The sequence below is a fragment of the Scophthalmus maximus genome, chromosome 13 (genome assembly GCF_022379125.1).
Source record: "Scophthalmus maximus strain ysfricsl-2021 chromosome 13, ASM2237912v1, whole genome shotgun sequence".
Lineage (NCBI taxonomy): Eukaryota > Metazoa > Chordata > Actinopteri > Pleuronectiformes > Scophthalmidae > Scophthalmus > Scophthalmus maximus.
In genome coordinates this window covers 15,657,117-15,678,641 of record NC_061527.1, presented here as the reverse complement: position 1 = coordinate 15,678,641, position 21,525 = coordinate 15,657,117, and the positions used below count along the sequence as shown (strand labels likewise).

At 44.8% G+C, this 21,525-nt stretch overlaps 3 protein-coding genes across 4 annotated transcripts in view; 1 reads left to right on the top strand and 2 right to left on the bottom strand.

Annotated features, from left to right (window-relative positions):
• Window positions 1–14,339, bottom strand: part of slc35a3a (solute carrier family 35 member A3a) — a 28,827-nt gene extending 14,488 nt beyond the window's left edge. Inside the window, exons 1-8 of one of the 2 annotated variants that reach the window (XR_007032006.1) lie at window positions 13,875–14,339; window positions 13,531–13,740; window positions 13,207–13,361; window positions 12,964–13,086; window positions 9,936–10,110; window positions 8,890–9,008; window positions 8,617–8,750; window positions 8,352–8,509 (exon numbers count right to left, since the gene is read on the bottom strand). Coding sequence is in view for 1 of the 2 variants with exons in the window: in XM_035647304.2 (XP_035503197.1) it covers window positions 8,419–8,509; window positions 8,617–8,750; window positions 8,890–9,008; window positions 9,936–10,110; window positions 12,964–13,086; window positions 13,207–13,361; window positions 13,531–13,720 (987 nt within the window). In the remaining variant the exon portion in view is untranslated. Of the gene's footprint in view, window positions 1–6,953; window positions 8,510–8,616; window positions 8,751–8,889; window positions 9,009–9,935; window positions 10,111–12,963; window positions 13,087–13,206; window positions 13,362–13,530; window positions 13,741–13,874 lie in introns of those variants that run through there. The other variant, XM_035647304.2, reaches the window with a different exon arrangement.
• On the top strand, window positions 423–5,020 carry fam78bb (family with sequence similarity 78 member Bb). The gene is made up of 2 exons (XM_035647305.2): window positions 423–1,648; window positions 2,949–5,020. The coding sequence occupies exons 1-2, from the start codon at window positions 1,272–1,274 to the stop codon at window positions 3,469–3,471; spliced, it is 900 nt and encodes a 299-aa protein (XP_035503198.1). The 5' UTR covers window positions 423–1,271; the 3' UTR covers window positions 3,472–5,020.
• Window positions 14,340–15,939: 1,600 nt separating the features above from the next.
• Window positions 15,940–21,525, bottom strand: part of notch2 (notch receptor 2) — a 41,632-nt gene continuing 36,046 nt past the window's right edge. The window contains exons 30-35 of the mRNA XM_035647108.2: window positions 21,379–21,466; window positions 21,081–21,234; window positions 20,679–20,998; window positions 20,438–20,585; window positions 20,179–20,276; window positions 15,940–19,209 (exon numbers count right to left, since the gene is read on the bottom strand). Of these exons, the coding sequence (XP_035503001.2) occupies window positions 17,767–19,209; window positions 20,179–20,276; window positions 20,438–20,585; window positions 20,679–20,998; window positions 21,081–21,234; window positions 21,379–21,466 (2,251 nt within the window). The 3' untranslated portion in view covers window positions 15,940–17,766. The remainder of the gene's footprint in view (window positions 19,210–20,178; window positions 20,277–20,437; window positions 20,586–20,678; window positions 20,999–21,080; window positions 21,235–21,378; window positions 21,467–21,525) is intronic.

Here is a 21,525-nt window from a genome sequence, read left to right as displayed (position 1 = left end):
GTGAAGTTGGTGCTACTTTTATTTTGAAAAGTGTCAGCACACTGCTGGCAGCTGACGGCCAGTAACCAATCAAATACTCTCCTACACAATCTCTTATATTTAATGACATGTGGTGTATTGTTAAAATGTCTAGCACTGACGGACTCTGAAGTTGTATCTTTGGAACACAACATGTGGACTAAGTCACTTCAGAAATCATCTCTGGGATGTGACCAAAACGAGCTCCCTGTTGTGTTTTATTTAAAAAGAAAAACCACAACCGTACCTCCCCCATTCATTATGGCCTCATCTGCTCCGTGTGTGTGTTCATTTGATTACGAAGTATTAGCTCCAACATGGAAGAAGTACACTGTGCAGACGCGGGCTCTCCTACGCCCCCTGCCGCTCATTGGTCCGCTCAGCAGCTTCAGCACCAGGCGGACTGAACAGCGACTCACAGCCATGCAGCTCTCATCCGATGCGGATGCCGCTCGGCACACGCTGCCCTACTCGGTTACTATGGCACCATTTATGTGATTTCTTCTTTTTTTTTTCTTTTAGCCCTGATGACATTGTTTCATCAGCTCATGTCGGATGTTTACCTCGGGGTGTTTCCAGCTCGTCGTCTCCCTCGCTTTGATCGCGGAGAGCCCGCGCCCGTGTCGTCCAACTCCACAGGAGGAAGCTGTTTTTCACCATCACAGATGCTCGGACTCGCGGGTTCCGTCCGTTCCACCTGGTTCCCCTCCCGTCGAGTCGACTAGGCATGACGGACCGTGACACCGCAGCCCGGGCCACAGGCAGCAGCGTCTCATGTGCAGTGCCGTCTCCACGAGCCTCGCCGCCCGGCCGCCGGGTCCCCCTGCCAGCGCCCCGGTGTCCCCCGGTCCCCCGACGCCTCTTGTGACATGACAGCTCGCGGCAGGAAGAGGCGGATCAAAGGTTACGGGCAGGGGATCGAGAAGAAGGAGAGCGGACGGATCGGATGCCTGGGGAGTGGGACACAGTGTCAAACATTTGTATGATACCGTATTAATCCCTGCAGGACATTTGTCCAGAGAGGTCAGAGCGCAGGGTCAGCCCCAGAGCAGGGACACGGGAGGTGCTGGATGTGCCCACACATCAGCAGGGCGGGTACAAGCGAACACAGAGGGGTTGAATCTGGCTCCCATTCTCACTGGACCCATCAGTCCTCCCTCCTCCTCCTGTGATCCCACTGGAGCTTTATTGTGATTCTGTTTCGGGGCCTATTGTGTGGTAGCACCCACCTTTGCCTCATACAGTGTCATCTGATGCACAGCCTCATCGTGTTGATATTGCTCGAGTCCCAGTCAGCCGTGCGCTTCCCTGTCCCCGTCAGGCTCACCTGGCTGCTCCTCACCATCACCTTCACCTGCACAGACATGGGCTGCATCCAGAGCATAGCCTGCAACAAGTCACGCATCAAGCGGGAGAACATCGTGGTGTACGACCTGTCCGCCACCATAGACCACTGTCCCACTGTCATCGAGGAGAACTCGCCGATAGTGCTGCGGTACAAGACGCCCTACTTCAAGGCCTCAGCGCGGATCGTGATGCCCCCCATTCCGCGCAACGAGACCTGGGTGGTGGGTTGGATCCAGGCGTGCACCCAGATGGAGTTCTACAACACCTATGGAGACGTTGGCATGTGAGTTCACCTGGGCCCTCATTACACCCCCATGACGTGCTCTCAGATACATGTAACAGCCGGCGTGAGGGGTTCGATCGCTTGTACACGCCCGTACAGTAACGCGAGCATGGCCGTGCATCACACAGAGGAGCATTTGTGCACGCAGCAGGTTAACTGTGCTCGTCAGCCTCCTTCATTCAGACGCCCACTGACAGATTCTGTTCCTGTGACTTTGGCACCTAAATAGGAAAGCTGCTATTAGAGGAGCTAAACAACAGTTGCTACTCTCGCACTCAAATTATGCACACGGAGACATGTCCTCCCCCACACCCCCTCTCAACACACGTATTATCTGGAAGGCATATACAGTGTGAGGGGGTGTTTAATCCTGCCGGGTTTAGGGAGTGGGTGTAGGGGTGGGGGGACGGGGTTTACAGGGTGGGGTGTCATCAGATTGACCATGAAAGCACAACACAATATGGAGGGGGGCACAGGATGACAAAAACTGTTGGGTACAACAAAGAGATGATGATAATCCGCTGATATCACCACTAGATGCCATTTGCAGGCGGCTGTTGGAGTCTCATTGCCAGCTGGTGTCTAGATAAAAAATTCAAAGTCTTAATGAAATCGTCTTATTTTCCTCATACAAACAGGCATGTTTGAACTCTTAACACCTCGCACACATGAATACTATATGTGTGCGAGGTGTAGGAATATCCAAATACCAAGGACAGACCAACCCCATCCCTCTGACTGACACTCCTTTCATTAACGCTTCTTGATGCTCTGAGACGCTTTATATGCTAAACAGCATATTTTCAAAAATACTTTTATAATTTAAAACAAGTGAGATGAAAATCAGAACAACCACGAATCCACAAACAGAAACCTCAGAATATTTGACATTTTTGCCTGGTAGATTGTCCTTTTGCGAATATATATATTTTTCAGAATTGCCAAAAATTCAGCGGATAATTATTTCATGTCGATCAAGTAATTGATTAATCCAGTTTCAGCACTATGTGGAAATATTTCCCCAATAATGATTCGGTGAGAAAATGCTATTTTAAGGTCCAATTACACTCGTGAATATCTACATTACATTCAATATTCGTGAGTCATAAATTTAAAACAGTAGCAGAAAGTCTTGTTTCTGCCGACCTCCAGTTTAACGTCTTGCCTTGCTGCAGTGATGTAGAAGAGGACTCAGCTGGACGCTGTAGTTGTTACTCAAACAGGATGTGTCCAACTGCAGATGAACATGTCACCCAGAAGCCTCTTTAATCCCCGTCTCGTACTCTCCGTCTCCCTCCAGGTCGAGCTGGGAGCTGCCTCAGCTGCGAGAGGGTCTGGTCAGGGCCATCAGCGACTCCGATGGCGTGAGCTACCCCTGGTACGGAAATACAACAGAGACCGTCACCATAGTGGGCCCCACCTCCAAGCCGTCCCGCTTCATTGTCAGCATGAATGACAATTTCTACCCGAGTGTCACCTGGGCTGTGCCGGTCAGTGAATCCAACACACCCTTACTGACAAACATCAAAAGAGACCAGAGCTTCACCACCTGGCTGGTGGCGCTCAACACCACGTCCAGGGAAAAGATCCTGCTCCACACCATCAAGTGGAGGATGAGGGTCGATATCGCGGTGGACCCATCCCTGCCGCTGGGCTCCAGGGCCAGACTGGTGGGCCGGGTCCATCAGGATCAGCCTCGGGTGCTGACCCGCATGGAGCCCATCCCTCCCAACGCCATGGGGAGGCCCAATGCCAACGACGCCCAGGTTCTGATGTGGAGGCCCAGGAGAGGGCCTCCGCTTGTCGTCATACCGCCCAAATAGTGTTGAGAGCGTCTGATTGGCTGTTTGTCGTATCATGTCCCAGTGGGCCACAGTGAAACAGCTAGAGATAATCAGATGCACAGATAAAAGAACCAGACAAATGAAGATCTATGAGCAGTTTGCGACTTGTGTGAACCGTCGACGGCACAAATGAGAGTTGCATTCCTCTGAGTGTTAAATCTTGAGGGGACAACTGCCTTAATTCCCCACCGCTGCCTTTGACGATCCAGAAAACATGTCGGCCTCTACTTCAGGTGCTGTTGAGCTGTTGGGCGTTCAGGCGTTTACTGCAGCCCCAGCACAACTGAGCGAAGCATTGTGTAACTCTGAGAATCCGCCACCTGTGCTGGGATGTAACACAAACCTGTACTGTAGCAACTCTGGCCCAGAAAGAAACAATCAAGCCCAAAGCAGGTGGTGTTTAAAAAAAAAAAAAAAAAAAGGTTCTTTGGCCTTAATGACGACATAATGCTGGTCTGATCTGTGCTGCAATGTAAAGTGCTGTGTAAGAGAGGAACCAAGTTAAAGGTGTTTATTTGTAACCAGGGTCCACGGAGGACAGCACTGCTGTGGGGTTATAACAGACATAGATTACCGATCAACTGGAATGATACTGGGTGATTTACTTTCAGGCATGATGCGAGTGTGGGTGTGCAGCCGTGTGTGTGTGTGTGTGTGTGTGTGTGTGTGGTTGTGTGTTTTTTCTATAATGGAGCCCCAGGGTCAGGTCCAGGCTTGCTGCTTTGTCACACCAGACTGCCTCACACACTCACGAGGGGGTGGTTATGTTTAAATGATTTCAAAAACAGATTGTCAACATACGGCACATGCAACCTCAGAGCTATTTTGCTTTTCACATCATGGAAAATGTAGAAATCACCCCTTGGATTTTGTGAAACAAACACACAGTCATAACTGAAGCCCTGCAGCAGGATGCTTTGTTTTAGTTTTTTTCCCCAATCGCAAATGGCCAGTTCATCCACGCTGCAGAGCTCATCCTCCCTGCCTTCTGAAAGCCAGTGATGCCTGTGTTGACGACAGCAGAAACCAGATTTCACTTTCCCCATGGCCCATCCAATCAGATTTGTGAGGTTACCTTATTTCAAATGTCAAAATGAATATTCAATGTCTGTTTTTGTTGTTGGAAGAACAGAGATTGTGCTGAAAGAGAACTGTAATTACACTTAAAGGATTGCTTCGCCAATAATCACAAAAATACAGTCTCTCGGTTAACTCTGCCCTTTATCTGGCCATGCAGATTTCTGGGATTTAAGAATAAAACCCCACACTGCTCATCCATTATCAGGCTTGGCTGGGGGGCTGGAGCTTAAAGAAATCAAACTGTATGAGAGAAGCATTCAAACACTCAAATCTGTGCAAATGTCTTTTTAAAAATTCTCCCAATCGCAAAGGGCCGGTTCATCCAAGCTGCAGAAACTCTCCACTGGACGTTTTGAAAACCAGTGATCGCCTGTGTTGATGAAGGTTGAAACCAGATTTCACGTTTTTCATTCAATTTGTAAAAAAAAATTAAAATACTGAATCTTTCTGTGAGATTCTGCCTTCCAAACAATACAATGGAGGTCAAAGAAACGTCTTTAGTGATCACAGATTTTGGGGGGGGGGGGGGGGGGTTAACGTGGAGGTTAAGAATGTGGAAGTGGCAGAGCTTTGAGCTGAATGCTTATGTTTGCATGCTAACCTGCTCAAATTGACAACGCTTACATGCTGATGTTTAGCAGTGACACCCATTGTCTGGTTTTAACATGCAAACAAAAGCTAGTTCACACTAGACGTTTAGTGCATCTGATGAATGTCATTTCAATTGCAGGTATTCGGTTGTAAAGTAATGAACAAATAAAGTTCATTAGTTCAAAAATCAGAGGGTCATTAGGATTCATCCTCCGGGGACCGTGAATGTTTAATGCTAAATTTCATGGCCAACCAATGCAATAGTTGTTGACATCTTTCAGTCTGGACCAAAGTGGTGGACCATCCAACCAGGTGACAGCCTACAAGGTGCAAGACAACAAAACCAACAGCAACATATTTTTCCAGAAACATAATCCACAGACTTTGTTATCAGCAGCTCCATAAGTATTAAGAAATAATCTGGATTTATATGCCGTTTCTGGAAAGACACAGATTTTTTAAAAAGTAATCTAAGTGAAGCTTTCCCGTCACCTTTAATGTATTAGAGTGACGACAGAAATCTCACCGATGTTTCTACACCTGCCAAAATAAAACCCAAACCATCTTCAAACATCGCTGCACACAGCTAGAAGTAAAGGAGAATGTTTTTCTTCTTTTTGACTGAACTGACCCTTTAAAAATTGGTGCAGTATGTAGTTTACACTTGTACTAATATGGTCTTTTTATAAAATATGTTTTTAATGCCAATTCTTGACTGAAAATAAAAACCAGAGTGCAGCTTACAGAACACGAACACGTCGCAATGGCGCCGAATCTAAGAGTAAATGTTGCTGACTGTTTTGCAAAAAAAGTTTACGTGCTTGTGTTTAATGTTCGTACACAGACAGGCCGCGCTGAGCTGGTCTGAAAGAGACAGAGATGAAGAGAGGAGGAGGAGGATGTTACCACGTTATTTTACCCCTGCTGCTCATTACTGTTAGTGCAAAACCAAGCAGGCCTTCACGCACGCACTTCATCTGGAAACGACACTGGAGCCATGATCATAGGAAGGACTGTTCTGCCTCTGCACTGCGAGCCCTGCAACACACCCATCATGGACGGTGGACAGTTCAACAACAGGCCTATTGTAGCCGTGACACAGGAGCAGTCTGTGAGGCAAACGGCATCTGGGAGCCCACGCTGACAATCGGGGGAAACACATCTACAGCGGCACCTTTAGGAAGGAGAAACCAAGAAGGTACTGGCTTCTGATTTTATTTGAGAGAAATTTAGACTTATATAGGATGAAAACAAAACAGAAACTTCTTCCCCTCCCCTACAAATTGCCCCGATTAGAGCAGAGTGTTACAGAAAATACATTTGTACTTGACAAAGAAGTGTGTACCAGGGCCTCAAGTGTCTTCTTACAGTAACAGATGTGCCTGAGGACTCGGGTGGAGCGGTACACGGCCCTTCATGAGGAGCTCGACTCATTGATTCCTACTTGTTCTGCTGATTGACGGTAGTCTAATGCGGCGGTTGCTACTGGGTAACGGTGGTTTACCGTGTCATAACACGAAGAACAGGAAACTGCCGCGGTGCGGTCCTTTCTCTCAGACTGTCTGGCTTTTGCATGCAGTGTTTTTAAAACTCATTAAAACAAATGCCAAATATGTCAGTGTGAATTTATTGAATGTCCTGTAGTCTGCAGTTCTAACAAGGGAAATGAAATGCTACCAAGACGATGATAAATGTTCGCTTTGGTGCCTTGTTGCCTCCGTGTGAGATGTTAATGTGTGGGTTGTACGGTAGAAAACATGATGGAAGAAAACACAATAATATATTCAAAGTTAACGTAAAACTTTTTGTCTTTTATAAAAGATTCATATATCAGTAATTAGAACAATTAAGTTATTAATTATAACTGTTTTACCCCGCCAAAAAAACAAAAAGACTCAGTCCCAGGTGACCTTGGTCAACAGTTCAGTCGGATCAGACTTACCTGGGCCACATTCGTGTTTAGATTACTTTTGAACTGATTCTATAGAAATATATTGTTACACAAGCAATGGACACAAGGAGCAGGATGTTGATAATCAGTGGCTTTGAAAAGTCATGTAAACTTATGCTTGATTATTGAATGAATAAGTTAAACAGACAATTCATTTAGATTTATAAGTTACTATTGGATTGGTGCCATTATTTACACCTAAGATTAACCTCATCTCAAGATTTGTACAAAACTACCACATAATCAAAATGTCAAAAATCACTTAAAAAAAAGTCATTACATAATCCTCCCGTCACCACCCCGAACAGCAATTCCGAAGAGTCCCATTAATTCATTCACACACCCAGATTACAGACGACCTACAGTGATCTGTATATGTTATCAATGACGCCACGCTGTGACTATATGTTGCCTGGCAACAGAAATGGTTTCCAAAAATAGCTGAACAAAGGGCAATACGAGAACCATCATTCACATTATCTGGAGGCTTTCGTAAGATTGATCAGTTTTTGCCCCAAGATGGACAGATGGAAACAAATCCTCCTTTGTGAGCAGAGTGTGAGATCCACCACGGCTCCAACCAGCAACCGTGACCATTTGCGACCTGAACCACGTAACTGTCGACTGAGATTGTTGCAGTGCAGCACACAGCTTCGGAGAAAGCAGTGGCTGGGAAGGATCATTTCAGGGTAAAAAATAAAATAAATCCCTAAATCTGCTTTCAGAGACAAACAAGCCAACAGTTTGGGTTAAAATCACACTACATCCAAAAAAAAGAAGGAAATATGGTATTGAAGTAGATTTGGAAACTCCTGTCTTCCTCCTAACTCTCCCATTGTTTGGGTGCAACAGCGACTGGGCAGTCCAAGGGTCTTGATGAACACAATCAGTCGGCCCTTTTGAGAATATCTCTTTAGCTCTGGAGGTGTATCAGGATTTATCTCTACAGTGGCAATTATAGGAAAGAACGAAAAGTGTACAATCCTGTTTCACCAGTTTCCTCCTCTTACTGGTTACTCTTCCCAGCTGAGGCACTTTTGGTGTTTGAGGCCTGTCTCAGCGTTGTGCTTGCTTTTTTTTTTATTTTTATGTCCCTTTTTACTTTTCCCAGCCTGCTTACCTCCTCGCTCTGCTCCTCCCCCTTGCGATCACAAATATATGATAAAGACCTTTCCCCTCTTTTTATCCATGTCCTCCTTTCCCCTCCTCGTCTTCACGCTTCAGCAGGACCTCCTGCTGCTGCTGCTGCTGCTGCTGCTGCTGCTGCTGCTGCTGCTGCTGCAGCAGTGTCAGCCGTGAATGTCCTACGCCCTGCTGGGGTTGCTGGGTGGCTTGCCTTCATAGCCGTACAGGAAAGTGGCCGCGATGACCAAAATTGCCCCCATGAAGAACACGCTGTGGACAAGAGCAGACGTCTCGATCAGGAATTTGTGATTATGGGAAAGAAAAACAGGCATTTTAAGATATATATATAAAGGAGACAGAATGACTGTTTCGTCTACCCAGTGGGGTCAAAGTCCTGCAGCCAGAAGTACGATATGAGAGTTGACAGGATGATGGAGAGCGATGTAGCAAAGCCCTTGAGGATGTTGTCTGCATACTTGATGACCGCTGCTATGACCAGACCGCCTAGCGCCTGGAGAAACAACAAACACACAGACACAGATGGACAAAGGCATGACCCGCGCAAGCTGACAGGGAGTCTGTTACTGCAGAGGCTTGATAACATATGTGGAAGTTTGGGTGGGATTCGCTGTCGGTGGAGTGAGCGTTACCTGCAGCGCTACAACAGTCCAAGTGACCGTGTTGTAGCCCTGGAACATTCCCGACTCCTGCACCCTCTCCCCATCGTAGGCCAGCATCCCAAAAAGGCCAAAAACCAGGCCAAACATCCCTGGAAACACACGGGTACAGCAGGTTAATGAGTGAGCTGAAGGTCAGTCAGTCATGGTTTTCTTTTTCTGTTCCACAGCAGCATGTACTTCAACTACTTAGCTTTCCCCCCCAATATCTCTAATAAGGCTTCAACTAAATCTGCTTTAAGACGTGCACTCAAGTCCGGACAGTTTGCTGACATTTGGGGGCTGAATGTGACGACGCAAATGTTGCTCTGGACATTTTACAGGACTTGTGTTGCCATTTCCGTTAAAAACGTCTGAGTGAGCCCACGTGAGAATACGGCAGGAAAATCTCCGGAGAAGCAAGCGAGTGGGCACGGTGGTGACTGAGAGCAAAACCACAGCTTTCTGCAGTCTAATAATCTTCATGTCCTGCCTCCTGCTGCTGCTCTACCCAGCGCCACAGAATGTTCTGGAGATTATTCTCGAGATTACTCGGACAATCTTCTGCTGCGGAGTAAAACCTTAATGCAGGTGTAAAAGCTCCGCGCTCACACCAGGAATCGCAGGAGCCTTCACACTTGCCTCACACGTTCCAGGGTAAAAATAAAACAGACAGGAACATTCATCTTAGCAGAAATGTATTGGAGGTAAAAAAAGAAGAAAAGAAAAAAGAAAAAAGGAAAAAATTAAAGAAGCCCAGCTGGATTTCTGTGCAGAGAAGAAAGGAAACTGTACACGAGAGATCACTCCAGAAACATGCTGCTGGGGCTGGTTTCAATCTGTCCTCGCTAATGGACGTGCATTAATCAAATGAAAACTGTTGTGGAGAATATTTTATAGTGCTGTCTTCAGCGCTTTAACATCCCCCTATACTCTTCAGTATATTGACTTACATTTTACACATACCAATACCTGGCTATACTGTTCAGAGCTAAACAATCTCAACATTTGACTGATTTGACTGTGTGATGGATACGGACCTAACTGGATGTTGCGGACCCAGACACTCTGTTTGCTCTCCTTCAGGATCTTTTCAAAGTAGACGCCGGCGAAGCCGCTGGAGCAGCAAGCCACCAGCACTGCTGCCACGCCGACAAACTGGGAGCCTGCAGGCGGGACGTCCTTCTCTGGAGCGGCAGCAGACTCAGAAGGCCACTACAGGCAGAGGAAGAGACACGCTGGGTTAGAAATAGAATAAACCACCAGTTAGGGGTTGTTTTTCCAGATTTTCCAAATCTGGCTACAATTAGCTATCTACATCTAAATAGCTAGATGTAGATAGCAATGTAAAAACCATCCAAGAGATGATAAACTAACAGCAAACTTCAACCACCAAGAAAGACCATGAGATGTAGTGGAAAGTTGTGCCATTGCTAGTAAGTGGACATTAAGTGGTTTGATCAAAATAATGAAGCTCTCTAGAGGTTAAATGTCTGCACTGGCAGTGATGCAAAAGTTTGGCAAGTTTTCTGCAAATGGAAACAGTAATATACAGGATCAGGGTGTCGTTATAGGAAGTACTAGAAAAAGAAGACATTTCTTACACAAAACTACACGTATGGATTATTTGGGATCAAATAAACTTTGCTATGAAACGTTATCTATACAATCGCACTCAAATCTCTCACTGAGTGTATGATAAATTCATACAAAGGCATTTTCATAACCTTGCAGAGTTGTAAAAATGCTGCAGTGTGAGTTCCTGCGTTATGTGCTGAAGTTAGCAAAAAAATAGGTGTTAATGCAAAAAAAGAAAGATGATCCAAGAGACCTTACAACACACGCAGACACACACACAATGAAGTTAAGATTTTTTAAATAAATGAAAGTGAGTAATTCACACCACAAACCTTGAATACTAAACGTGAGAATGAAACACTACATTTCTGAAAACAGGCCAATTATTTCTTAGCAGATTGGTGCTGGCTTACTGGCTCTGCATTTGTTTGTTAGTTTGTTTGTAGCTGATACCAAACTGCACTGTTGCTATGGCTGCATGTTAATATCATATTTAATGTGATGATCTGTGGTTGATGTGATGATCTGTGGTTGAGTCATCATGGATAACCCACAGGCACATTCCTGCACTCAGCCTGGTTATACAGAGCGGTTTGAGAGGGTTTGTTTCTGGTTGATCCTGTTTGAGGGTGTGGCCTCACCTCCACCTCCTCCATCAGCATCGTCATCATCGTCATTGTCGTGCATCTGTACGAGCTCTCAGCCAGGATTAAAATAACATCTGGTCTAATATCAACTGACTGGCACTCTTCTTTGTTTTGCCAAGGAGGAGGAGGAGGTGATCTCACAACTGTCTTTCCTTTTTTTTTGACACTACATCATTCATCAGCACACAAGATAAACACTGGCGGGCAAATATTAATTCAGCAATCTAGATCAGGCCTCATCTACTACGCTTTATTTACTTAACCTTCATATACAATGCATCTGGAAAGTATTCAGGTGCCGCCCATTGTCTATGGAAACAATCTGCCTGCAGTGATCACACAGGATTGTGTCAAGGCACAGATCTAGGAAACACTACAGAAAAAAAACTGCAGTGTAGACGGTTTCCAAGAGATCAGTGTGCTCCGTAACTGTAAAATGGAAGAAGCAAGAGCTGGCTGCCTAACCAAACAGAGAAATCATGGGAAAGAGGGCCTTGTACGGAAGAACTTCAACTGGGAGAACCAGTTCTAGGTCATGTTTGGTTTCCAGATTGATCAAATAATCTCATTTCTCATTGTCTGTGGGTCCTTTAGGTGGTGAGAAGGAAAGCCCAATACAGTTACAGTCAATTTAAAATAAAATGTTAAAAAAAAGTTAAGGCATCTGGATACTTTCAGAATGCACTGTAACAGAAACAAACAGACACCCACAGGATCTGTCACATGTTCTTTCTCCTCACATGTAAAAGAAGCACTAACAAAAAAACAAGATGAGGTCTGTCAGTATGATTCTGGTGCAGATAGAGATTGGTGTTGCATTAAACTAAAAAAATCTGCAAGTCCAAAGAGGGAGAACAGGAGCACGCTGAAAACTTTCTTATAGATAAAAGTTGCTAAAATGTGTCAAAGATAGAAATTCTAGAGGGGGTGAGATCAGACAAGGTACCAAACTTGCAGTGGGCAGCTGAGAATTCACGATTTAATTAAGTGTTTTCTTTCTCTAGGGTTTTGCTGTGCACGCTTCTCCTGAAGGAGCTGAATTCGATTTATGATTCCCAACAAAATGCATCGGTCTTGGTTACACTAAACCTGCAAAGAGTGCTTGTCACTATTATTGAGTTGCTGATGAGGTTTCTATGCAAAAATCAGGCTATTGGGAGTTAATGACTAGATCATGTCCCCGAATCTGTTTAAATAAGAGACACACTGATGAAAGAGAGCATATGATATTAACACATAAAGACACAAAGAGTGAAGCCTCTTGCCAAGAGGACGTGTTTTTCTAAACTCAAGTGGGCGAGCTTTCACAGAAAGAGTGAATATTTGTTAATATTACAAACTTGGAGTAATTTGTAATTTATTGTCATCCGCAGAGTGGAGACATAAAAAGTTTTAAAAATGTCTTTCTTTCGGATATTAGAACTTATCTTTCAGACTGAGGTGTGAGAGTGCAACCTGATCAAAGTTTTCTGAATCGATGCACATTTTCTCTTTCAGGGATTCAAATGAATGATGAAGGGAAACCGACATTAAAAAAAAACATTACATTCATTCTGTTTCAGACAAGGTGGCTTGGAAATACAGATATTATGCAGGCTCTTTCGTGTTCTCTTTTTCATTCCGAAGACAGTTGGACAAACACACTGTTACTCTGATTATTAGTGGAATAAAAGTCTTCAAAAGTAGCTACGCATTAAAATATCTCAGATATTTCTACGGGTTTACTATTTTTCCATCAAGGCGGAAACAAAGAAGATATTCTGTGGCCCGTTTCACGAGATGGCAAAAACATTTTAACTTCTACAACCCATTAACATTCAAGGGACTTGACACTGTACTGCACCTGCACCAGAGCCACTCCAGCCATGAGAATCAGCAGAGAGAGCCACTGGTAGACGCCCAGTCTGCGGCCCAGCATGGACACGGAGAACAGGGCCGTGGTCAGGATCTTCAGCTGGTACGTCACCTGATGGGACAGGAATAAACATGCCTGTTGCTCAGAAAGACACACCAGCTCCCCTGCGTGTTAAAGGTGGGTCTCGTCTCATTCTCCACCGCATGGTTTCCAAACCCCTCTTGACGGTACCTGGTACGTGGCTGCGTCCAGGTTGGACAGGGCGACGTACAGCAGGTTGTTCTGCAGCGTGTAGATCCCAGAGGGGATCGCCAGCTTCAGTGTCTCTGTGGGTTTTTGGACGATCTCCTGACGCAGGATGCTGTTCAGAGCTCGCATGCTATAATCTGAGGAGTGACACCACAAACCAGTCAGACCAGGCGGCGGCGTACATCATCAGCTGTAGCGTTGCTTTTTGAACATAGTGAGGTGATTTGCATGTCCATAATAAAGCAATTGTTTGTGATTTGGCTATACGCCATGTGGTGCAGGTGACATTGCCCCGAGTGCACTCACTGTGCTCCTTGAAGACGAGCAGCACACAGGCGAGGATCTTCATGACCTCGGCCACCACCACGGCCGAGGAGGCCAGGTACCGCGGGCCCTCGGCCTGCAGGGTGCGGGAGTACCGCATGGTGAGCACCAGGGAGGTGGTCTGGAACACCAGCACGCCCAGGGAGAGGTACTTCAGCCGGGAGGAAGCCATGGCCACGGGTCGGTGGGTGGCTGGAGGGGGGCGAGGCGACAATTAAGATACAGTGCAAGTAGTCAGAAACAAAGTTCATGTCGGAAGGCAAACACAGAACCACCGCGACGAGTGGACGGAGGGTTTTTAGATACAAGCAGAGGATTTTACTCACAGAGTCGCCGCTGACGTCCTTCCTTCCGTCCAATGGCGCCTCAAAAACAACTCGACGGACGAGGATAAATGTCTCGACACTAAATCAAAGCCCTCGGCTCTCGTCCGTTCTCTCGGTCGGACTGGCGGACCAGGTACCGGAGGAGGAGGCTCGACCCAGCGCTCGACCCAGCGCTCGACCCAGCTGTCAACACAGCTGCACTTCAGCTCCTGGAGTCCATTGACCCTTGTGGAGAGCCGCCGTCCGTCGACACCTGCTCTTCACCTGCCCGGGCACTGAACACAGACCGCCGCGGCATTCAGCGCCATCACCGTTCAACCGACCGTCGCAGGAAAAAACGTAGATCAAAACAGAGAGACGACGGCGACTGGAGGAAAGATCCCATACATGTGAAGTTCTGAGTAACTTCCGTGTACAGATTTCTTCTTCTTCTTCTTTTTTCTTCTTCTCCTCCTTCTCCTTCTTCTTCTTCTTCTTCTCCCATTGTCAGAGTTTCCCATGAGACTCAGCGCCACCTGCTGGTCTGAAATGAAACGGCACTATAATAAAATAAACTATTTATGTGGCCCAATTAAAGCGAGAAATGCAAAACACACACACACACACACACACACACACACACACAGTGCTTCACATACAAGCAGAAACATTTATGGTGAAACAATACAAGAAAATGTATATACATTTGAAATAAAATAGTAGATTGATACAAGATTTAACAGGTTAAAACACACAAAATAACTAAAACAAATTAAGATAACAGTATGAGATCAAACAGCCATTAGGTAAAACATGCCAAGTGAAGGTGATGGTAAAAAGTTGACTCGTAAGGTTTACTACTAATACTATTCTTTACTATTAACAATGATGTATTATAATACAGCCACGATTATCAGCTGTTGGATAAAGTGAAAATAGCTTAAGGCAGATTTAGGATTTTTATGAATTAATTATTAAAAAAACACGATTTAACAGTCAGTAGGAAGTAACTAATTTGGACTTGCAAATCAAAAGTATTAAAGGCCACAGTAATGAAACATTAAACTCATTATTACCTCTGCCAATAAGGTTATGTGATTGTTTTGTCTGTTTATTTGTCTGTCATTTTATTTTTATTTGTTTGTTTGGTTGTTTGCAGGATTACTCAAAAAGTGACTTTGAATTGACTGATTTTTATATGATCATTTTATCAAAGATAAGTCTCGGCCATGGTAACAGGAATTTTTTAAGCATTCTTCATTTGGAGATAGGGTCAAAATTTGGAATTTTGATTCATACCTTCATAAATACATTACATTCTAAAATAATGGTCAGATGGAGATGGGAATGAATGGTTTGGGTGAAACAGCACAAAAGTGGGAGTGCTCAGTCTTGGCAGAGGCCTGCGTTTTCTGAATGCTCTTGTTTTTCATAGAAACTATGTATAAGATGATCATTTCCGTGGAGAGAATAGTAGCATCTTGTGTTAAGCAGCTCAGTGAAAACACTTTACGATTTAATATATTTAAACCACAAAAGAGGCTCAGGGCATTTTTCTGTCCATACATTACTATAGAAATGTGTTGAGGTTCGTGTTATCAACATCTTAACACTGTCGTGTAGAATCATGTCCATGATGATAAACATCAAACACCTTACTTTAATTGTAAAAGTAAAAATTAAACAGATTTATATGAAATAAACTACTGACATTTATTTTGGTTATTTGTTACTAATGCTGCTTGTTGCTAAGGTTATTTCAGAGCCATGGTAACATTTCCCAAGGAACAGGTCAGGTTTTATTAAAATATATCCTTTGACTACCCATCAACAAAAGCACAGTGGAACAATGATATTAACTGAAGGAATCGAGTTGCTGTCCTGATTTCATTATGCTCTCAAAACAAAAAGTCATATTTTTAAGTCCTGAGCTCTAATTCAGCAGATACGATTGAATCAACATCATCTGTTTAAGGTCTGATTTAGAAAAGATTAGAAATTGATTACATTTTTTAACACCAGTGCTGTGTATGAACATGATGTAAAAACAATGTATGTATCAAATAAGACACACGTACAGAAAATCTATGATGATCTGGGCTTTATTTCAGTAAGCACATTTTTTGGTTGATCATTTGTTTTTTTTTCAACAGACAACTTATTTTATCAGTTTTAGTCTTCTACCTTATACAAACATGGTGACAACTACTTCATATGGCATGTATATTATAGGCTATTTGGTTAACAGAGGAAAGTACAATAAAAAAAACATTTTATATACAGAAAATAGACACAGCCTTGCATATGTACGGGAACAGAAATGCGCAATTCTTGTGTAAAAAAAATTGTTGACTGACATCTCAGACACTGGAAATATTAGATTATTGATTTGTTTGTTTATTCTGATGCTTGACAGTAGCCATTCAAAACAAAGGAAACAGATTGCCAGACTTCTGCACACACAAACAAGCAACTGTCAGAAATTTGGATTAGAAAAACATTTTTGGCTGAATCCAAAAAAAAAAAAAAGAAGAAGAAAATTTGGTCTTAGAGACACTGAAGTTTCAAAAGTTAAACAATGAACGATTGTCTGTGTTTACAGAGCAGTCACACATGGCTTTGCTCAACATCAACTTTAAGAAGGAAGATTAACAAAAAACGTACATGTAACCTTACTCACCTCCAGACTTTGTTTTATGAATCATGACAATTTAAGAAGGTGCAGGGATACACTGATTGTAGTTAAGCAAAAGTCATTAACTGGTTAAATGATTTTGGCAGAGAAACTATTTAGAAAAGAGGCAGTTTAAAGTTTAAAACATGCACTTCTATAACATTCAGAATCATTCAAGATGTGCGAACAATATTCATATATAAAAAAAGAACCAGACAGAAATAACAGTTTATGTACATTTCATCATACAACAAACTACACAGTACCAATGAATGTGGCAAAGCTAATATATATTTTGGAAAATGTTTGTTTATTTGCCAAAAGTCTGTCAAGCTTCTGAATGAATCTCCAGGAAGTACATTGACGTAAGTAATGCCATATGTGACAAACTCTCATTTAGTTTTCAAATCAACTCGTGTGTTTCTGTAACAGTAACTGCCTCCAAAATATATGACAAACTCACTGTGGTCAGTAAAAAGATGCGTCTTTCTACTCTGTCACTTTCTCTGTTTGTCTGTCTCATCATGCAACAGCCTTTTATAAAAGTTGCCCTTTGGCACAGTAAAAAAAAATGCAGGAATAAAAAAACAATAAGGCTTAAACTAATTAGTTTTGCTTTGAGAATAAAAGCTTAACTTAATGAACTCAACTTAACGTGACCCATTGTATTAAAAAAATATGAGTGAATGATTTAAAAAAGGAGTTAGTATTGGCAGGCTCATTACATTAAACATCACATGACATCAGACAACATGATAGCAGAAATAACCATGTCCTCAGAAACAGACAATATGAAAGCAGAACGTCTGCAGTCCATCTCAACAGTCTGTCTCTCTGATGCACTACATCCTTGATGATTGCTCAATAAACAGTTTGGTGCCAGAGCCCCAACAGTCCAGACTCAGCTCACAGAGAGCAGAGGATGCTCGGCTGCGATTGAAGGAAATACACTGGGACAAAAAATTATTTTTAGCTGATGACAAGACAGCCAACTCAAAATTTTTGGTATTGAGAACTTTTGATATCTAGCTGATAATACTCAATGATGTTTTAGAAACTATATACAGTTTTCTTAAGTGCAAAGAGGAGAAGAAGACAATAAAGGGGAGGTGACCGATAATAAAAGAATGAAGAACGTACAAATAGAATTAACAAAAGAGGTGAGAAAAGCACGGACTGACTTATTATGTGTTGTTACTTTAACTACAGAGAATCCTAAAGTCCTTTCCTCCGGCCGGCCTACGCAAACACCTGCATATTTCCGAGCTGAGGCTGTTGAGAGGCCTGCTGCATCTGTTGCGACTGCGGCTGCGGCTGCGGCTGCACCTGCTCTGGAATGTGTGTGTGGCGCGATGATGGCAGTGCGTGGTGGGGGTTCCCCAGAGGGGTGGGGCTGGTGGTGACGTCAGACCAGTCTGAGTTGGAGTGCGGCGAAGAGGATGACCAAGGGTCGGGGGATTCTGGTGAAGGGGTGAGATATGGGTGCTCGCTGGGTGGGTGGGCCGAGTGGCCGGGGGTGGTTCCCTCTGAGCCAGCGGTGGCGTAGCTGTGCTGGGAGGGGGGTGTGGGGTATTTATCCACAGGGCTCTGCATGGGCGGATAGGAGGGCAGCGGTCGAGACTGGCCTTCAATTCCCCCGTGGCCGACAGTGTGAGGGTGCTGCAGGCTGTGGGAGAGCCCCTGCGTCATGCTCATCTGCTCAGGCATCTGGTACATCATACCCTGGCTGCAGTGGATGTGGCCTGGCGCCTGCTGGGGGCGACCCTGACTCTGGTTCTGACCCTGGGACTGTGTGACTTGTACCTGCCCCTGCTGTTGCTGCTTGAGCATAGCCTGGCCACCTCCGGGAGCCATCATCTGGAAGGTGACAATGGGCGGCAGCTGCTCTCTGCTCATGGTGACATTCATGGGGGTCAGCATCGGACCCTGGCCGTGGTGTTGACCCATACCCGGGTGAGATCCCCCCATCTGGTGTGGTACGAGACCAAACATGTGGCCGCCATAGCCGTGCTTGGTCATGCCCACCCAGCTCTGCTGCTGTCCCAGCATGTGGCTGACGGGGGGTAACATTGGTCTGGACGTGGGGCTGCTCAGGAGAGGAGGGGAGTTTGAGGTTGTGGAGACAGCGCCAGACACGTCGCCCGTGTATGAGTGTGGGGATTCCAGGGAGTCGACAGGTGACATGGTGACAGAGCTCTCTGGAAGTCCACCCGCTGCCTTGACACCATTCGCACTCCCTCCTCCGTTACCTCCCCCACTTCCTCCTCCCGCTCCAGCACCCACACCCGGCCCCTCACCTCCAGCAGGCTTCTTTCTTCTCTTCGCCTTCATGTCTTTCAACTCCTTAGCTCCCCCGCCAACGCCTCCCACCTTCGCACCGCCCCCGCCCCTCCGGCTCTTCTTCCCCTGTGGTCCTGGTCGCATGCCGATGAAGCCTGCTCCATTGGCACCACACATAACAGAGTTCCCTCCACCCATGTGGTTGGGCCCGTTGTGTGGACTGTGAACCAAATTGTACTGGTCAAGTAGGCGCACTATATCGTGATGCATCCGTTCTTGAGCCGTGTCTCGGGGTAGACGATCCAGGTGATCAGTGATGTCCCGGTTGGAGTAGTGGTCAAGGAGAACCTGAGCTGCCTCGAAGCTGCCTTCTCTGGCTGCCAGAAAGAGTGGAGTCTCCTCCTGACGGACACACAAATACGGATTAATGCATAATGTACAACATACATAATACATGTAGTTACAAATAATGTCACAAAGTACATATTGAATATTGATACATGAATCTGAATCTGTACAGTCTATTCAGTGTTGTTAAGAAACAAAGTAGAAATTCTTTCACTGTGCTTATGGAGCGTTTTAGAAATGTATACTTTACTCAGTGTATCTATCTGATATCTTTCACTTCGGCTTTTCTCCAATACAACTTTCAAGACACATTTAAAATAAAATGCAAGTGTCTGGAGTTTAACTAAGCAACCAGATAAACAGCTGATAAATGAGAAGATATTCAAGTTCCATTCAAGCCTGCGTGAGGTTCTGATACACAAAAGACCCTGAGCACTTACTTCCTGATATGCCATGACTTTAACAGTTAAGTAATAACAATAACAATGGTAATACCTTTATCTATAAACCCCTTTTAAAACAAGTAACAAGGCACATCAAATTAAGAAGAAAAGCAACAAAGATAAAAACAAACAGTAAAATAAATAAAAAACAATGGGGTAGAATAATTAAAACAAGTACATAAAATAAGGGGTTGAAAGAAGACTGTGTGTTTGCCTCCCAGATCTCTTCTTGCAGGCCATTCCATAACTGAGGGGAACAGAAAAGGCCTGGTCACCTTTAGTTCTAAGGTTAGACTAAGGAAAGGCCAGGAATGACCTACCAGAGAGAGCCTGCATACAGGCTCATAGGGTGTCAGGAGGTCAGCTATGTATTTTGGAGGTAGTCCCCTATGAGCCATAAAAGTAATTTTTAAATCTATTTCTAAAACGGACGGGGAGCCAATGAAGTTAATTTAAAACCGGTGTGCTCCTTCCTGTTGGACCTGGTTATGAGCTGCAGCATTTTGAATCATCTGGAGTGTATTGATGTTGGCTATGGAACCAGGTTTGAAACAGCCTTAATGAAAACACAAGAACAAACCTTATTGTCTTGCATGTCACGGTTGGCTCCGTTCTTCAGAAGCACCAGAGTGGCCTCCACGTTATTCACTGCAGCTGCCCAGTGCAGAGCGGATTTGCCTAAAATGGTGGGACCGTGTAAAAAGACAGAAACAAATCCATGTTAACCAGAATGAACTAGTGAAGTTCATGGCAACAAATTAGGTTTTTCAAAAGTTGTTACTACTAATACCAATACTGCAGATATCGGGTTTAAAACAAAGACATTTCACTCAACATACCGTGGTCGTCGACAGCATTGATGTCGGCGTGGCAGTGGATCAGCTCTTCCACCATGCCCTCAACGGGGAGCCTGACAGCCAGGATCAGGGGAGTAGTGCCGTCATTCATCCGGGAATCCAGTTCTGTTGCACGATTACGGATCAGAATCTAGGAGACAACAAAGGTACAGACACAAGAGACTGAAGCAGCTCTCAGACTTGATTATCAATTCATACGTTCAAACTCAGACATTCATATCACCTGGAAGACTCCCTGGGCATCAGCCGCCACAGCAGCATGCAGAGGAGTTCTGCCCATGTTGTCATGGGCGTTGGGATCAGCTCCAGCGTCCAGCAGTCTCTTGGCAGCATCGGCTCTGGCGTAGCGAGCCGCCAGGTGGAGCGCTGTTTCTCCTGTGCGGTCGGTCTGGGCCATCAGCGAAGCACCCTGAGCTATCAGGTCTGAAATGACACTTGGCCCTGGTTCATCCCCTCCACTCTCCTCCTCCTCTTCTCCAAGCAGGCTGCAGTCTGGGCCCCCACCGTTACGCAGCGATGCCAACATCAGCGGAGTGAAGCCGTCTGAGAGAGGAGTCATTTATTTTTAGGGAAATTATTGAAAATGAATAAAATCTCTTGCGGTCTTGAGGTCAAGTTTTCTCACCAGGTCCCTTGACATTAACATCCAGACAGTCGGCATCCAGGTCTGCCTGTGGGGGAGTGAGCGATATGTCAGCAGCCTTGCGGTGCTGCACAGTCCACTCCCTTCGATCAATGCTTCCATCCATATTGATGGGCAGCAGAGGTTTATCTTCAGTCTGTAGAAAAAAGGGAACAGAACTTCTCACAACAACCCAAACCAACCTTTCCTAATTTTTGAGGAATTGTTATCAAACTTAAATTTTAACTGCTCCAATCCATTGACTCGCTCTTTCTTCTTTTTTCTCTCTCAATTCACTTACTCTTGGTTTCTTAGAGGGAACCTCGTCTTCCAGCCACCTCTGACTCTGACCTCCATCGATCATGGCTCCATCCTGGGTCTTGAAATTCCTGATATGACATAAAAAAAAACTTCACGTTTCAACGACAGTATAATACTTAAATGATTG

What these genes read in the sequence shown, in the direction of transcription:
- fam78bb (XM_035647305.2), top strand. Translation starts at nt 1,272, where the DNA reads ATGCACAGCCTCATCGTGTTGATATTGCTCGAGTCCCAGTCAGCCGTG. An exon ending in ACCTATGGAGACGTTGGCAT is followed by an intron (nt 1,649 to 2,948) that starts GTGAGTTCACCT and finishes GTCTCCCTCCAG; the next exon opens with GTCGAGCTGGGAGCTGCCTC.